Source organism: Danio rerio, chromosome 7 (genome assembly GCF_052040795.2).
Source record: "Danio rerio strain M-AB ecotype USA chromosome 7, GRCz13ab, whole genome shotgun sequence".
In the NCBI taxonomy this organism is placed as follows: Eukaryota; Metazoa; Chordata; class Actinopteri; order Cypriniformes; family Danionidae; genus Danio; species Danio rerio.
In genome coordinates this window covers 57,536,786-57,552,280 of record NC_141027.1, presented here as the reverse complement: position 1 = coordinate 57,552,280, position 15,495 = coordinate 57,536,786, and the positions used below count along the sequence as shown (strand labels likewise).

At 44.6% G+C, this 15,495-nt stretch overlaps 1 protein-coding gene across 3 annotated transcripts in view; it reads left to right on the top strand.

The window, feature by feature from the left end:
* adamts7 (ADAM metallopeptidase with thrombospondin type 1 motif 7) overlaps nucleotides 1-15,495 on the top strand; it is a 189,911-nt gene that overhangs the window by 42,610 nt on the left and 131,806 nt on the right. For all 3 annotated transcript variants that reach the window (XM_087261907.1, XM_087261909.1, XM_087261908.1), the window contains exons 7-8: nucleotides 46-195; nucleotides 13,483-13,626. In XM_087261907.1, coding sequence (XP_087118033.1) covers nucleotides 46-195; nucleotides 13,483-13,626 — 294 coding nt within the window. The remainder of the gene's footprint in view (nucleotides 1-45; nucleotides 196-13,482; nucleotides 13,627-15,495) is intronic.

The window sequence follows — 15,495 nt, the reverse complement described above, 5'->3', positions numbered from 1 at the left end:
CATTGCTTCAACATATATAATGCATGTGTTATTTCCATGACCTAGAAAAGACATTTGTGCTGCCATTAATAAGCCATGTGAGACACTGGGACTGTCTCATGTGGCAGGAATGTGTCAACCTCATCGCAGCTGCAGCATCAATGAAGACACAGGCCTGCCGCTGGCATTCACTATCGCTCACGAACTCGGCCACAAGTAAGATTTTTCATGATTCATATATTGTTGTTTTGTTCGTATATTTTTTGTTATGCATATTTTTAATCATTTAAATATACAGTTGAAGTCAAAATTATTAGCCCTCCTACACTGTAAAAGCCAACAGTCAACTTTATCAACTGAAATGAGTTAAGTTTAGTAAGTTTACAGTACTTATATAGATTTTTTTTACTCAAATGGTTTGTAGCAATCAGTTTTCTCAAATGGTTTGAGTTGCCTTAACTCATTGGGTTTTACAGTAGTCGGTTGGTTTGAGTTCCCCTTCGGGGGGAACTTCAGCACTATAAGTGGATTTGATTGTAAAATCCACGCATTGGGAGGTTCGGTTCAGAAGCTACTCGTCTGAAAGAGTATTGAACGGGCCAATTAAGAATGAATTGGCAGCGCAAGCCTGCGCAGGTGAGCGGCATAAGCAATCAACTGAGTATATAAGCTCACCTGGCGCCAGCAGACGCTATCCTTTTCGCTTCAGAGACTTTCTGATCGAGTCGATGAGGGTTCCTCCTGCTGTGACCAGCGATTCTGAGCGAACGAGAGCATTCTCCCGGTCCAGAGTGTGTACACGCAGTGGCAGACGGTCGAGCTGGGTTTCTCCCTTGCCTGGCGTTCTTTGGGTCCGGTCCTCCAGAGCGGTGCGTATAAAGTTGCAAACTTCACAGAAAGAGCAACACAGTCGTGCAGCACGTCCTCATCAGGACGGCGCTCCGACTGTGCGTTTCTGGATGCGGTGGTTTCCTGTCCTCGGATGATGGGCGCGGACACTGCGTTACATGTCTGGGGGTCCAGCATGTTAATGCGCTGCTCGCGGGCAGTTCATGTCGTCATTGCGATGCCATGACTGTTGCGCAAGATCGCGGTTAGCCTTTGCAAAAGGGCGAACCACCCCAGTTGTCCCCTGCTCTGCAGCGGGCACTCGGGCAGATCTGAGGGTTTCAGCGAGAGATAATCCGTCGCCCACGGGCCCGCGGACCTCCCGCTCCTCTAAGCGCTCCATCCAAGCTTCGGGCGGGGGAAGCGATCCGTCTAACAGATGGTAGCCCTTACGCCCGATGACACCGGAGACCAGATGTCCACCGCGGCATCGGAGGGTGGGCTTTCATTGTCCGATGATGATCCAGACCCGCTCGCCCCCTTCGGGCTGGTGAGCGCTGTCACTACGGATCCTGAAACGGACATGTTAGCCGTGCTTTCCCGGGCTGCTTCGGCCGTGGGTTGGAGATGGTTTATCCCCCAGCTCCGCGGCCGGACCGACTAGAGGGGCGTTCCCTTCTTCCCGGAGGTGCACAGTAGGCTCACGCGGTCTTGTAAAGCACTTTTTTCTGCTCGTGCTGCGTGTTCCTCCACCCTAACCACTCTTGACGGTGAAACAGCCAGGGCGTATGTGGCGATTCCTCAGGTTGAGTGCGCGATGGCGGTAAATCCGCGGCGCCTCTTCTTGGCGGGTTCGCCTCGTCTCCCATCCAAAGCCTGTAAGTTATCTACCTCCCTCGGAGCTAGAGCTTACATAGCTGCGGGCCAGGCTGCTTCCGCCTTGCATGCGATAGCCACCTACCAGCGCTACCAAGCGCAGGCGCTGGCCGAGCTGCACGAGGGTGGGTCCAACCCAGGCTTACGAGCTTCGCACCGCCGCCGACTTAGCTCTTCGGACTACTGAGTCCGCTGCGTGTGCGTTGGGGAGGACGATGTCCACATTAGTGGTCCAGGAGCGCCACCCCTGGCTGATATGCGCAAAGTCGACAAAGTCTGCTTTCTTGACTTCCCCATATCCCCAGCCAGGTTCGGCGACACTGTCTGTGAATTCACCCAGGAATTCAAGGCGGTGAGAGAGCAGTTGGTGGGTGATGTCTTATCGGCGGTCCGTAGCCCGCTCCGCCCGCCGTGCCATTCATACCTGCTCCTCGCCGAAGGCGCCCGCCTACGAGAGCTGCTCCGCCCCCGCACACGCCTTCGGCGAAGCGAGCGCGTCGGGCACCTCGGAAGCAGGCAGCCCCCCTGCCCAGAACGCCGCTAAGTCCGGCAACGGACCGCGAAGCGCCCCTGGGACAGGCCATCTGGAGAAGAGGGAACTTGCTCTTTCCCCGCTGGAGGGCGGGGCCCCATTTCCAACGGCACTTTTTACTGCCATGAAAACATTATGAAAGGGCACTTTTCACTTCCCCAGATGTGACAGCCCGAAATCTGCCAGTCTGGGACGCTATGCTTTCTAGCTTGCAGATTCGGTGCGTTTCGCCAGTGGCTCACGAGCGCTGGGAGGACGGTCTCCTTTCTCCCACCCCTCGAGCCTCCCCTCCGGAGCTCGGGTTTGGAGTGAGAGCAAATATCTCACCTCCAGCTTTTCCGTGGGACCCGCGAGCTTCCCGGATCAGCACACCCACTCCGCGCTGCCCCACTGCTGGTACGTCAGCGATTGTAGCGATGAGTCCATTAGCGAGAGCTCTGCCTGCCTGGTTAGCGCGGGCCAGCTCTTCGCGGTGGCTCATACGCACAATCAGACTCGGCTATGCGATTCAGTTCGCGAAACGGCCCCCCAAGTCACGGGTGTGTATTCACCAGGGTCAGCCCCCTGTCCGCCCCTGTCTTGCGAGAGGAGATTGCTGTCCTCCTGGCGAAGGATGCAATCGAGCCGCTCCCTCCAGCCGAGATGGAGAGCGGGTTTTACAGCCCACGCTTCATCGTGCCCAAAAAGAGCGGTGGGTTACGGCCAATCCTAGATCTGCGTGTTTTGAACCGCTGCCTGCACAAGCTGCCGTTCAGAATGCTAACGCAGAAGCGCATCCTCCGGTGCGTTCGTCCTCTGGGTTGGTCTGCAGCATTAGACCTGATGGACGCGTATTTCCATGTCTCCACTCTTCCTCTCCACCGACAGTTTCTGTGGTTTGCGTTTGAAGGTCGAGCTTGGCAATACAAAGCCCTCCCCTTCGGGCTCTCTCTGTCTCCGCGGGTCCTCACCAAGCCCGCGGAGGGTGCCTCAGCGCCCCTTCGGCTCGCGGGCATCTGCATACTCAATTTCTTTACGACTGGCTGAATTTGCCCTCTCTTTGATTATGCACAGAGTTGATTATGCACAGAGACAAAGTGCTCTGGCACTTCCACCTGTGGGGGTTTCAGGTCAACCGAGAAAAGAGCAAACTCGCCCCCGTGCAGAGGATCTCTTCTCTCGGGCTGGAGCTGGACTCGGTCACCATGGCAGCGCGCCTCTCCGGAGAGCGCGCTCAGCTGATGCTGTACTGTCTGAGAGAGCTCGACAGTAAAATAGTGGTCCCACTGAAACTATTTCAGAGGCTCCTGGGGCATATGGCATCCGCAGCCGCTTCATGCCGCTCGGATTATTCTATATGAGACCACTTCAGCACTGGCTTCACGATCGAGTCCCCAGACGCGCATGGCACGCGCGCGCACACCGAGTCTCTGTTACTGCGCTGTGTCGCCGCGCCCTCAGCCCTTGGAGCGACCCCTCGTTCCTACAGGCCTGGGTGTCTCTAGAACAGGCATCCAGTCTTGTTGTCGTTTCAGCAGACGCTTCCAACACGGGCTGGGGGGCTGTGCGTTGCGGGCATGCGGCTGCGGACCTGTGGAAAGGTACCCAGTTGCATTGGCATATCGCCTGGAGCTGTTGGCAGTGTTCCTCGCTCTCCACCGTTTTTTTCCGGTGCTGGAGCGGCAACACGTGCTGGTCAGGACGGACAGTACGGCGGCGGTGGCGTATATCAGCCGTATAGGGGGTATGCGCTCTCGCCGCATGTCTCAGCTCGCCCGCCGTCTGCTCCTCTGGAGTCATCCGCGGCTGAAATCGCTGCACGCCATTCATATTCAGGCAAGCTCAACCGTGCAGCCGATGCGCTCTCACGGCAGCCTTGCGTCCTGGAGCATGGAGACTCCACCCCGAGTCTGTTCAGCTGATATGGGCGCGATTCGGGGAAGCCCAGATCGATCTGCTGCTTCCCCCGAGATCGCTCATTGCCAGTTGTTCTTTCCCTGACCGAGCGCTCTCGGCACGGATGCACTGGCTTACAGCTGGCCTCGGGGCACGCGCAATACGCGTTTCCCCCAGTGAGCCTGCTCGCGCAGTTACTGTGCATGGTCAGGGAGGACGAGGAACAGGTTGCTGGTTGCGCCCCTCTGGCTCAACCGGACCTGGATGTCAGAGCTCTCCCTCGCGATAGCCCTCCCCTGGCAGTCCCTTCGAGAGAGCACCTACTCTCTCAGGGACAGGGCACCACCTGGCACCCTCGCCGATCTTTGGAGATTTTTAGACGCGAGGAAGACTTAGGTAACCTCCGATTGCGGTGGCTAATACCGTCACTCGGGCTAGAGCCCCCTCCCCGAGCGCGCCTATGCCCTGACGTGAAGTCTATTCACTGAATGGTGTGTCTCTCGCTGAGAAGACCCCCGTAATTTGCCAGATCAGCGTTGTGCTTTCTTTACGCCGAGAGAAGCTGGAGAGCAGGCTGTCGCCCTCCACACTCAAGGTTACGTGGCTGCCATCTCCGCTCTCATAACGCGGTGGCTGGCAGCACCGTGGGAACGCATAACCTCATCATCCGGTTCCTCAGGGGCGTTAAGCGAATTAATCCACCCCGCCCCCTCTCATGCCCTCTTAGGATCTCGCCCTCGCTACACAAGCCGCGTCAGATCCCTTCGATCCTCGACTCAGTATCTTTCTGTCCCTGAAGACAGCTCTGCTGGTCGCGTTGATATCGATCAGAGGGTCGGGGACCCGGAGGCATTTTTCGGTCAGTGACTCGTGCCTGTAATTGGGCTGGCTTCTCTCACGTCCTGAGACCCCGCCCGCGATATGTGCCCAAGGTTCCTACCACTCCGTTTTAATACGAGGTAGTGAGCCTGCAAGCGCTGCCCTCGGAGGAGGCAGACCCAGCCCTTCTTATGGTCCAGTTCGCGTTTTGCGTATTATCCGGACCGAACTCAGAGTTTAGATCATCTGAGCAGCTCTTCGTCTGTTATAGCGGTCGGCAGCAGGGAAGTGCCGTACCGAAATAAGTTCCCACTAGATTGTGGATGCCTTTCTTTCACTATCAGAGCCGAGATGAGCCGCGTCCCCCGAGAGCGCGTGCGCACTCCACTCAGAGCTTCGCATCCTCTCGAGCGCGCGCACGCGGCGCCCCTCTAACAGACTTCTGTAGAGCTGCGGGCTGGGTGACACCCAACACATTTGCAAGGTTTTACAATCTGCGAGTGGAGCCGGTTTCCTCAAGGGTATTAGGTAACCCTTGGTGATTGAGGAAACAATTCGGTAGGGTGTTGAAACACGCTTGCTGCGCCATTTTCCCTAACACGGAGATACGTGCGCCTTTTTATCTGTCAGTAAAGTTCCCCGTCAGGTGAGCCCTGCAGATTCCTCCGTGGCCCCCAGCACTGACTCAGCGGAGGAGTCACTTGCTGGCCCACTACGTTGTAGGTCTGCCCGCTGGTCAGCCCGCATTTTGGGTAAAGGTGCCTGCTATGCGCGATCCCCACTAGGCGATCCCATATGCTTATTCCGCCACGGTTAAGTCCCCCCCCCTGGGCGGACCCGTGTCTTCCCTCCCCGCTAACCACTCTTTTGCTATGCGTACTCCCCCTTTTTAGGGCTAGTCCATATGTAAATTCTGCCATCTATCCCCCCTTGGGTAACGGATGGCCTCCGCAGCGTCCTCCCTATCGGGATTGCACGCTTCCCAACGTACTGTCGTATTTTCCTAGAATTATCTAGATGCTCACGACTTCCCAAAAAATATATATAAATCCGTAAAACTTCTGTTGAAGTAGGATAAATTAGGGCCAGGGACACGTTGGAGGACCGCGCCCCCCATGATGTGGGTGCGTCACGCTTGCTTGACTATCTCCTCATCGGGGGTGTTGGTAAGGTGCAGTCATTATGGCGCTTTCAATGGGCTCCCAATGCGTGGATTTTACAATCAAATCCACTTATAGTGCTGAAGTTCCCCCCGAAGGGGAACGTTCGAGGTTACTAAAGTAACCCTTCGTTCCCCGAGGAGGGGAACGGAAGCACTATACTCCGTCGCCATAATGACTGTCCCTTAGCTGTTGAAAGTCTCTTCAGCTTAAAAAGGATAGCGTCTGCTGGCGCCAGGTGAGCTTATATACTCAGTTGATTGCTTATGCCGCTCACCTGCGCAGGCTTGCGCTGCCAATTCATTCTTAATTGGCCCGTTCAATACTCTTTCAGACGAGTAGCTTCTGAACCGAACCTCCCAATGCGTGGATTTTACAATCAAATCCACTTATAGTGCTTCCGTTCCCCTCCTCGGGGAACGAAGTGTTACTTTAGTAACCTCGAACGTTCTCTTCATTTATTGGGTTTTATCTTTGATCTGAAGAATCCCCCCTTACTTTTCCTTTCCTGGATGGGTGGCACGGTGCCCGAGTGGTTAGCACTGTTGCCTCACAGCAAGAACGTCACTGGTTCTAGTCCTTACCAAACCAGCCGACGTTTCTTTGCGGAGTTTACATGTTCTCCCCGTGCACACGTGGGTTTCCCCCAGGTTCTCCGGTTTCCTCCCACTGTCCAAAAGCATGCAACTTAATTTCATTGTCTAAGTAATTATTGCATGTAGTTATTGTAAGTAGTTATCTCTTAAGAGCAATCACTATCTGTTCATTAGCTACTAAAGCAGGGGCGTTCTCGAGATCTGCCCGTGCTCAAACTTCCCTCTCGTCTTGCAAACGGGAGGGAGCTCCGGGCCTGAGTATCTTATGAGCTCAAACTAAGTGTGAACTGAGCTAAGTGTGAACACTTGAATGATGTTTACAGAACAAGGATTTATCACAGTGTTAACTATAATATTTTTTTTTCTTGAAAAAGTTTTATTTATATTATTTCGACTAGAAGAAAAGAAGTTTTTTTTTTTTTAACCACTTAGAGCAATGTGTTTAATTGTTTGTCTACACTACTATCACAATAACCAGTGATCGTAATCCAATAGATCGCTGGACTTCATTCACAATAACCATGCATGAACTACAATTTCGCCATTTCTGGACTACATTTTCATACATGCACTCCGCTCACACTCACAAATGCTACCTCATCTAGACTGATTACACTCACACCACCTGAGGATTGTCAGAGACTGATTGCACACACTATTTAAGCAGCACACTTATTCATTCACATTCACAGTCTTGTTATCTGCCACAGTGACATCACAACGTGTTTTCCTTGTCTTGTTTCTCTGTGTTTTGACCTTAGCCTAGCTTATCCTTTTGTCCTTGTTTGCCGCCTGCCTTCTGACCTCCTTGCCTGTTATTCGACTACGATTCTGGACTGTCTGCATATATCTGTGTGCACCTGTATTTGACCTTTGCTTGCCTGACTACTGATTAAACCTGTATTTGGATCCAAACCTCTGTTGTTTGTGTCACTCTTACAACTACTGGGTTACAACTACAAAACATCATTATACAAGTGTTTACCAAAATACCCTAAGTTGCCTAGTTAACCCAATTCAGCCTTTAAATTGCACTTTAAGGTGAATATTGGCATCTTGAAAAATACCTAGTCAGTTATCATGTACTATCATCAAACAAAAAATCAGTTATTAGAAATTATAGTTAGAAAAAAACTGTTTCTGTTAAACAGAAATTAGGGAAAATTATATAGAGGGGGCTAATAAATCATGAGGGCTAATAATTCTGCCTTCAACTGTATGTATATATTCCTGACCCAATTTTGAAATCGATACAGACTGCAGACCTCAGCCAAAACTAGACACAGTGTTGCATATGGAAATTGCTCATTTTGTGTGTTTCTCAAAGCCAAGGTGACTTTGATAAAACATGCATTGGCTCTGTACTGTTAGCAAACACACTCTAGTAACACATTTTACTTCAAGGAGCATAAGTCAGATTGCATATTCTCTCATTTCTTTCTTATTTTTTATTTTTTAGTGTAAAGATAAACCCGTTTATTTAATTGGCATGATAGTGAGATTTCAAATACGGTCTGCTACCAATTACAGCTTAAAGTTACTCATTTTCCTGACATTATCTTTTCAGCTATATTTCATTCACATTTGTGTAATTTATTGTATAGTTCCTTATGAGATAATATGAAATCATTTGTAATACGTCAGTGTTTGTTCCAGTTCATTATGCAAGCCTTGATTATGAAGACTAATAGAATATATATATATATATATATATATATATATATATATATATATATATATATATATATATATATATATATATATATATATATATATATATATAAACAGGAGCATACTAATAAATAAGACTATTTAATTGTAGCCATATTAAAGTCTTACTGTATAGCTTGTTTGAACTCATGCCATATGGTCTGGCGCACACATCTTTTATAAATGTTTGCGGTCACACCACATAGAAATATAAACAATGATATTATGATAAACAGTCAAGCACAGCGGGACTCATAAAAGTCAGCCTAGTAAATGGTGGTCTCTAGTGAGCTGTGTTTCTGTCAATCGCTGAAACAGCAGTCTTTGTAAAATAGGACAAAACAATTTCCTGGGGTGTAACGCTTCACAAAAAGATGATGGTTTGGCACGTAGCTCAGTTTTGATGTTATGGTTAGTACATTTTCTATACAGTGATTTACTGACCAAATTATGGTGCTGTCTTGAAATAAAATCAGTTACAGTTAGAATTGTCTTAACAAAGATGCCTATTACTTTATTATAATAAACACCACAATCAACAACAGTGGCAAAATGGTTAAATTTCATTGATTTAATTAAAGTCATTAGGCATTACTATCAATACTTACATATAAAAAGAAGTTATTTAACTTTAACTTAATGAAGTTTTTGCACTTTTGTCTAGATCTAATTCAAAATATCAGTTCTATAATGAAACGTTATTGAATGTAATACTGAGGTACTCATATCTGTCACTTCCTTCCCTTTGTGAAGTATTGATATTACTTAATATACACTTACTGCAAATACAAAACAACACAAACTTGCTCTTTGCTGCTCAATATTTGTCTGTGAGAATATTTTATTTTATGCAAAAATCGTTAGAATATTAAGTACAGATCATGTTCAATGAAGACATTTTGTTAAATTCCTCTCAAGAATGTATCAAAAATTAATGAATATGCATTGCTAAGAATTTTAGACAGGTTTGGTGGTATGGGTAGGTTTAAGGGTGGGTTAAGGTGTAAGGGATGGTCAACTGTGTAAATAAGGATGTAATTACAGGTATAATCGTGCAGGACCGCATATTTAGATATAGAATATTTTTAAAATCTCTCATATTCCCACACTAATAATTGTCTAAAAACAAACATTTAGTGAGGTTTATTCTTAAATAATATTTAGCTTTACTGAACCATGTGCTTTGCAAAAAAACTTTGAATAACAAGTACAATAGTACAATACAATCACATCAATGTTATCAGTGTAATAAATTACATTTTGCTTAGCGTTCTACACCAATATATCTGTAATAAATTACATTTGCATGCTTTGTTTATTCTCCACAAATAAACAGGTAGCACATCATAATAATAATGTAGATTAGAGTGCTCTCATATCTACACTATTATTACTGTAGTAAATTAGCTCAAGGTTATTCTTCCCGCACCTTTCCCGCCGTTATAATGTTGCGAGTTATGATTCAGATTTCAAGGCTCGTGTACCTTCTGGAACATTATATAGCGAACTAGCTTAGCGGGAGGAAGATTCATTTGAACGGGGCTTCAAATGAATTGACTCTTTTGATCCGAATAAACGAATCGTTCAGCGATGCTATCAACATAAAATTTGAGCAGGGTAGCAAGATCAAAGTTCAAGACATTAGATTCATTAATATACACAGGCACCTTTTTATACAAAATTAAACTTTATTGACTAATCTAACAGAAACTAACACCTAACACAAACACACATTCATACAAGCATAGGGGAGAGTAACAATTGTGAAGAGGTTAAGAAGCAAACGTTTTCAAACCAAACGTAATCAAATTCAATTTAACCCTTTTATTGTCTCTTTAGGGTTAATTTAGTTCACACTAGTTTAGATGTTGGGAGAAAGGTGATACTTGCGGTCTGTTCGTGATGTCCGAGCTCCCATTGTTAAGCACATTTTTGGTTGGCTGATCTTTGGGCCTACTCACACTATGCCATCCGTACCGTGCCCAGGCCCGTTTCCCGGATCGTTTGAGAAGTGTGAGTGCGCTGAATCGGGCTCAAGCACGGTTCACTTGGCCGGCCCTGGCCCGGTTGGAAGAGGTGTGCCTGAGCGCGGTACACTTGGGCTTTGGCGCGGTACGCTTGTATGTGAGCGCGAAACGCGCCAAAGCCCAAAACCGAAAGCGAGACGTGACTTTTAAGGGACTGTTTAATATGGATTTATTAATCATTCTTACTGTTCAGTGATCGCAAACTGCCGTAGTTTATTAAAGACGCAAACTCCTCACAGCACGCCAGCTGTGCGCCTTCAGCAGACCTCCTCATTCCTGCAGCATGAGAGCTTTGATTGTTTATGAGCGCCAAAAGTGGCGGATCTGTTCGGTAAAATATCTGACTGTGTGTCCCCGCATCCCTAAGGACTGTTTGGCGAAATATTTGACTGCATGTCACTGCATAACAAACGACTGAAAGGATATAACTAGAGAAATCTCTACTGTGCTGCTGAGTGAGAGCGTATGGCAAGCCGTTTTAACATTTAAACCTTGTTCTGACTATCCATAAATATATTTAGAGATATAATTATATATTTTGACAAGTCATAATTATAATTCGACTAGTCAGAATGACAATTAGATAACTGCAATTACAATTGTACTAGTACGAAATCAGATTGGAGATATCTGCAAATATAGCCTATTATGACTAGTCATATTCCTCCATTGACTTCCATTGAAAAATATTTGCAGATATCTCTAACTGAGTTTTGACTCGTCAAAAATCCAATTCAAGATATCTAAAACTGTAATTCGACTATTAGTAAATTAATCAGAGATATCTTCAAATATATTTGTAAATATCTCTAAATATTACGAATTAAAGACATCTCCAAATGTATGACTAGTAAAAACTCAGTTAGAGATATCTCTAATTACAATTGTGACTAGTCAAAACTCATTTAGAGATATCTGCAAATATTTTTCAATGGAAGTCAATAGAGGAATATGACTTGTCATAATATATTTGCAGATATCTCCAATCTGATTTCGTACTAGTACAATTGTAATTGCAGATATCTCTAATTGTTATTCTGACTAGTCGAATTATAATTATGACTAATCAAAATATAATTAGAGATATCTCTAAATATATTTATGGAGTCAGAACAAAGATTTAAATGCTAAAAAGGCTTGCCATAGAGAGCGCTTCTGAACAGCGCAGCAGCGATGACGTAAGCGTGCCGAGGCCCGATATGGTGTGAGCGCGGGCCGTCGGGGGAGACGGGAGGGGGGACAAGCGTGCTTTGGCCCGGTTCGAGGCAACTGTACCTAGTGTGAGTACGGCCTTTGTTCCTCATGAGGTTGTAGTTTCAAGTTGAAGCGGCAAAAAGCATTCTGGGCGGTGAAATGTCAGAGCGCGGTCCGATTAACCCCTTTCTGTCTGGGCTTCTGCCTGCTTTCTTGGAGGTTTCTATACTTAGGTTTGTTGTATAAAGTTGAAGAAGGTTTCAAAACAACGTGTTTGAAGAAAGGGTCCCAAGAGAGGTCCCAGGACAGTTTGAACAGAGAGAGTTGTGAAGAAGAGAGGGGGTTCCAAGAGAGGTTTGAAGAAGATCCCAAGAGCGTTTGAACAGAGAGAGTGCGTGCGAAGAGAGAGGGGGTTCCAAGAGCGATCCCAGGAGAGTATGAACAGAGGAGATTCCAAGAGAGAAGGTGTTTAGCTTGGTTTTCAACTTTTATAGGGCAGGTTCGGATCCACCCTCCATGGAAAGTTGACCAATTAGAAGCTAACTTCCTGGAATATTAAATTTATGGGTCTTTGTCCGAGGCAGATTAATTTGCATAGGCAAATTTTATGTAAATCAGAACAAAAATGTTAAAGTCTCTTAAAACATTAATATGTTGCACTCATATTAAAATAAACTGTCAACTATCAATTTGTTCAGCGAGTAAGCTTTTCGAAAGTCCAAAAGTATACTTGAACAGTATAAGAGGATGCTTAGCCTAGGTACAGTTAAACATTATATGCAAGGGTATTAAAACCAAAAATAATAATACAAGAGAAAGGGAAACTTTGCAAAACATATGATTAAACATAAAGAGAGTAAAGTTTATATGAAAACGTCAGTGTTAAACAAGCAGTTTAAAGAGTCCTTTCTAAGTTGTTCCTGTGTTTAATGCCTTTGGGTCGTAAATACCTTGGAATCAGGTTTCGAGCCTTCTCTGGGCAAAGTTGGCTGGTTGTGGAATAAAATGCAAACTTTTTATGTGTCTGGTCGGCCATATTCGTTACATCAGTCTAGGCTTGTCGCTGGAGCATACAATCACACTGGTGTGATTAGTCTAGGCTGGTCGCTGGCGCATACAATCACACTGGTAAGATCAGTCTAGGCTGATCACTGTAGCATACATTCACATCAGTGTGGTTAATCTAGGCTGATAACAGGAGCATTCAATCACACCAATGTAATCAGTCTAGACTGGTCACTGGAGCAAATATTCACATCGATGTGATCAGTCTAGACTGGTTACTAGAGAGTACAATCAAACCAGTGTGATTAGATTATTTAGTTAGTCACATGACCAGCTGCTACAAATAATGTTTATTTTAGGTTTCAGACATTAAAATACACATAGGTACTAGGCTAGCAAAATAAAACATTTAAGGTTTGTATAAAATAACTATAAATAACAAGCCTGTACTTTAGCCTATGATAAACTGCCGTTAAGAGGTTAAAGTGACTATTTTCAGTTTTATAAGTTTCCTGACTGAAGTTGGCTGACTGAAAATGAAACGTTTGTGTGCATATACCCCGTTGCGTTATCAGTGCAGTTTTCACACAGTTATAAAACTTATTATGTTTACTATAACAGTACACAGAAAAAAATACATGTGGCCAAGGACATAGTGGGGAAAGCTTTAAATCAAGCTGTAACATGAAAAATTAAATGAAGCTAAATAATTATTTTTCGCAACACTGCTCCTGCCCCATGTTTTGTTTAGCCAAAGGTTACATTACCAGTTTTTGAGCCAATGTGAAATCAGGCCAGAAGTCAGTCCAGCAGTGTCTTCTCATTCTCTTACTGTGTGTGTTTTTTTTTTTTTTTTTTTTTTTTTTGCTCTTCTGACATAGCTTTGGGATTCAGCATGATGGGAACGGGAATGACTGCGAGCCCATTGGGAAAAGGCCTTTCGTCATGTCTCCACAGCTCTTGTATGGTACTTCACCACCAAACTGGTCTCGGTGCAGCCGTGAATACATCACACGCTTCCTTGAGTAAGCTAAGAATCATGCCTTTCTTTCTTTCTTTCTTTTTTTCTTTCTTTCTTTCTTTCTTTCTTTCTTTCTTTCTTTCTTTCTTTCTTTCTTCTTTCTTTCTTTCTTTCTTTCTTTCTTTCAGTTCCTATTTAAATTGTGGAATGGTTGGGAGAAAATTTTAAGATATTTATGAAAAACTTAGAATAACAATATATATATATATATATATATATATATATATATATATATATATATATATAAAAACAAATGTACTGTCAATGGCCATGTGTCATTAACCTCAAATATGATATTGCCAGTATTTAAACTGTTTCTCTCTTCTATATTGCACTGCAAGAAAACTAAGGGGAACAAGGTACGTCATACTAAAATAATATGATATTAAAAAATAAATAAATAAATAAATAATAATAAAAAATAAATATTTGCAGTGTGTTACTTTATTTGGTTGAGCTGTGAATATTTGTATTGTGATTCTGTTTATGGTTGCAGTTTTAGAATGTACAACCTAGTTTTGTCTGTGTTATCTTTAATTATAACATGTCAACCCTTTGTCATGTATAATCCATAGACTGTAAAAAAATGGAGGTAGTTTCTATGACGTCACCCGTAGGTTTCTGAAGAATGCAAATTAACCCGCAAGTTGGCAGGGCCAACTGTCACCATCTTGTCGTCTCGTCATCTCGATGACCGCACATCACTCTTGGGTAACCAAAAATGGGCAATGAGGCAGGGCGGGAGTCAGAAATGTCTGGTTGAATTTTCCTCAGATCAGTTTTTCTTTAAATGAAGCGCTCAGCACTTCATTAAATGCAGCTATTTTGTTGTGTTCTGACAACATGTGCTTGGTTGTATACTACATCAATAATCTTTACTGGGTATGGCCTATTAAAAAGCAATGAATGCAGTGAGCCATGTTAAGCAATATTTTTATGATGATTTCTGCAGGAAGAAAATACTAATTACTTCCAAATACTTCAAATATAGTTGTCTCCAGTCACTCTAATTTAGCTTTATTTTTCCCAAACATGCCAAACAAGAATGTTGCTGTGGTGGCCAAGTGTCAATCATGGGAGGTTGAAGGTTGTCTTAATTTGAAGACCCCTTCAAGTGTGTCCTCCAAATGTGGCCTTTATAATCAAGTAATGAAGACTATAACTGATATTGTAGCTCTATCACAGCCCAGATAGCCTTTATTTTGTGCTAATGGCAGTGTTTAAAGAAAATTCTAGACTCCACTTTTAAATGGTGGTATAGCATTTCAGTTTTTTTTGGATATGTGACAATGTAAAAGTTTAGACTTTACAACACTTTCAAATTTTGGTGTATGATGCTAAGGTGTGGTTTAACAGACATTTTATATATGCTAAATGGGTTCATAAATGGACCAACAGGAACATATTTACTGTTTTTGAACCTAGTTTTACATTTAAATAAGTTTGACAAAAGTACATACATTGAAGCCACACATGAACGACAGCTACAATAATTACTAGGCAAAGAAATCAGTCCTCTGTAGGTCAGACCATCTCATTTCACAGTGCTTCCTGGTCGTCAAAGGACACACATCATAATCCACATCCTTCAGAAGTTGCAGGCTCTAAATTGAGAAGCAGATAGAGAATAGTAATTGAGTGAATTCACTTATGTTTTTAAATCAGGAAACTCTATACACTGTTAGACCTTACCGGGGTTTTTTACAGTAGAACACTGGCAACACTGTTGCCAGCCACTCACTGTAAAAGTTTGGTTACAGTAAGTAACTGGCAACAGTGTTGCCAGTTAATTACTGTAACTGAACCATTACAGTGAGTGGCTGGCAACAGTGTTGCCAGTTATCTACTGTAACTGAACCATTACAGTGAGTGG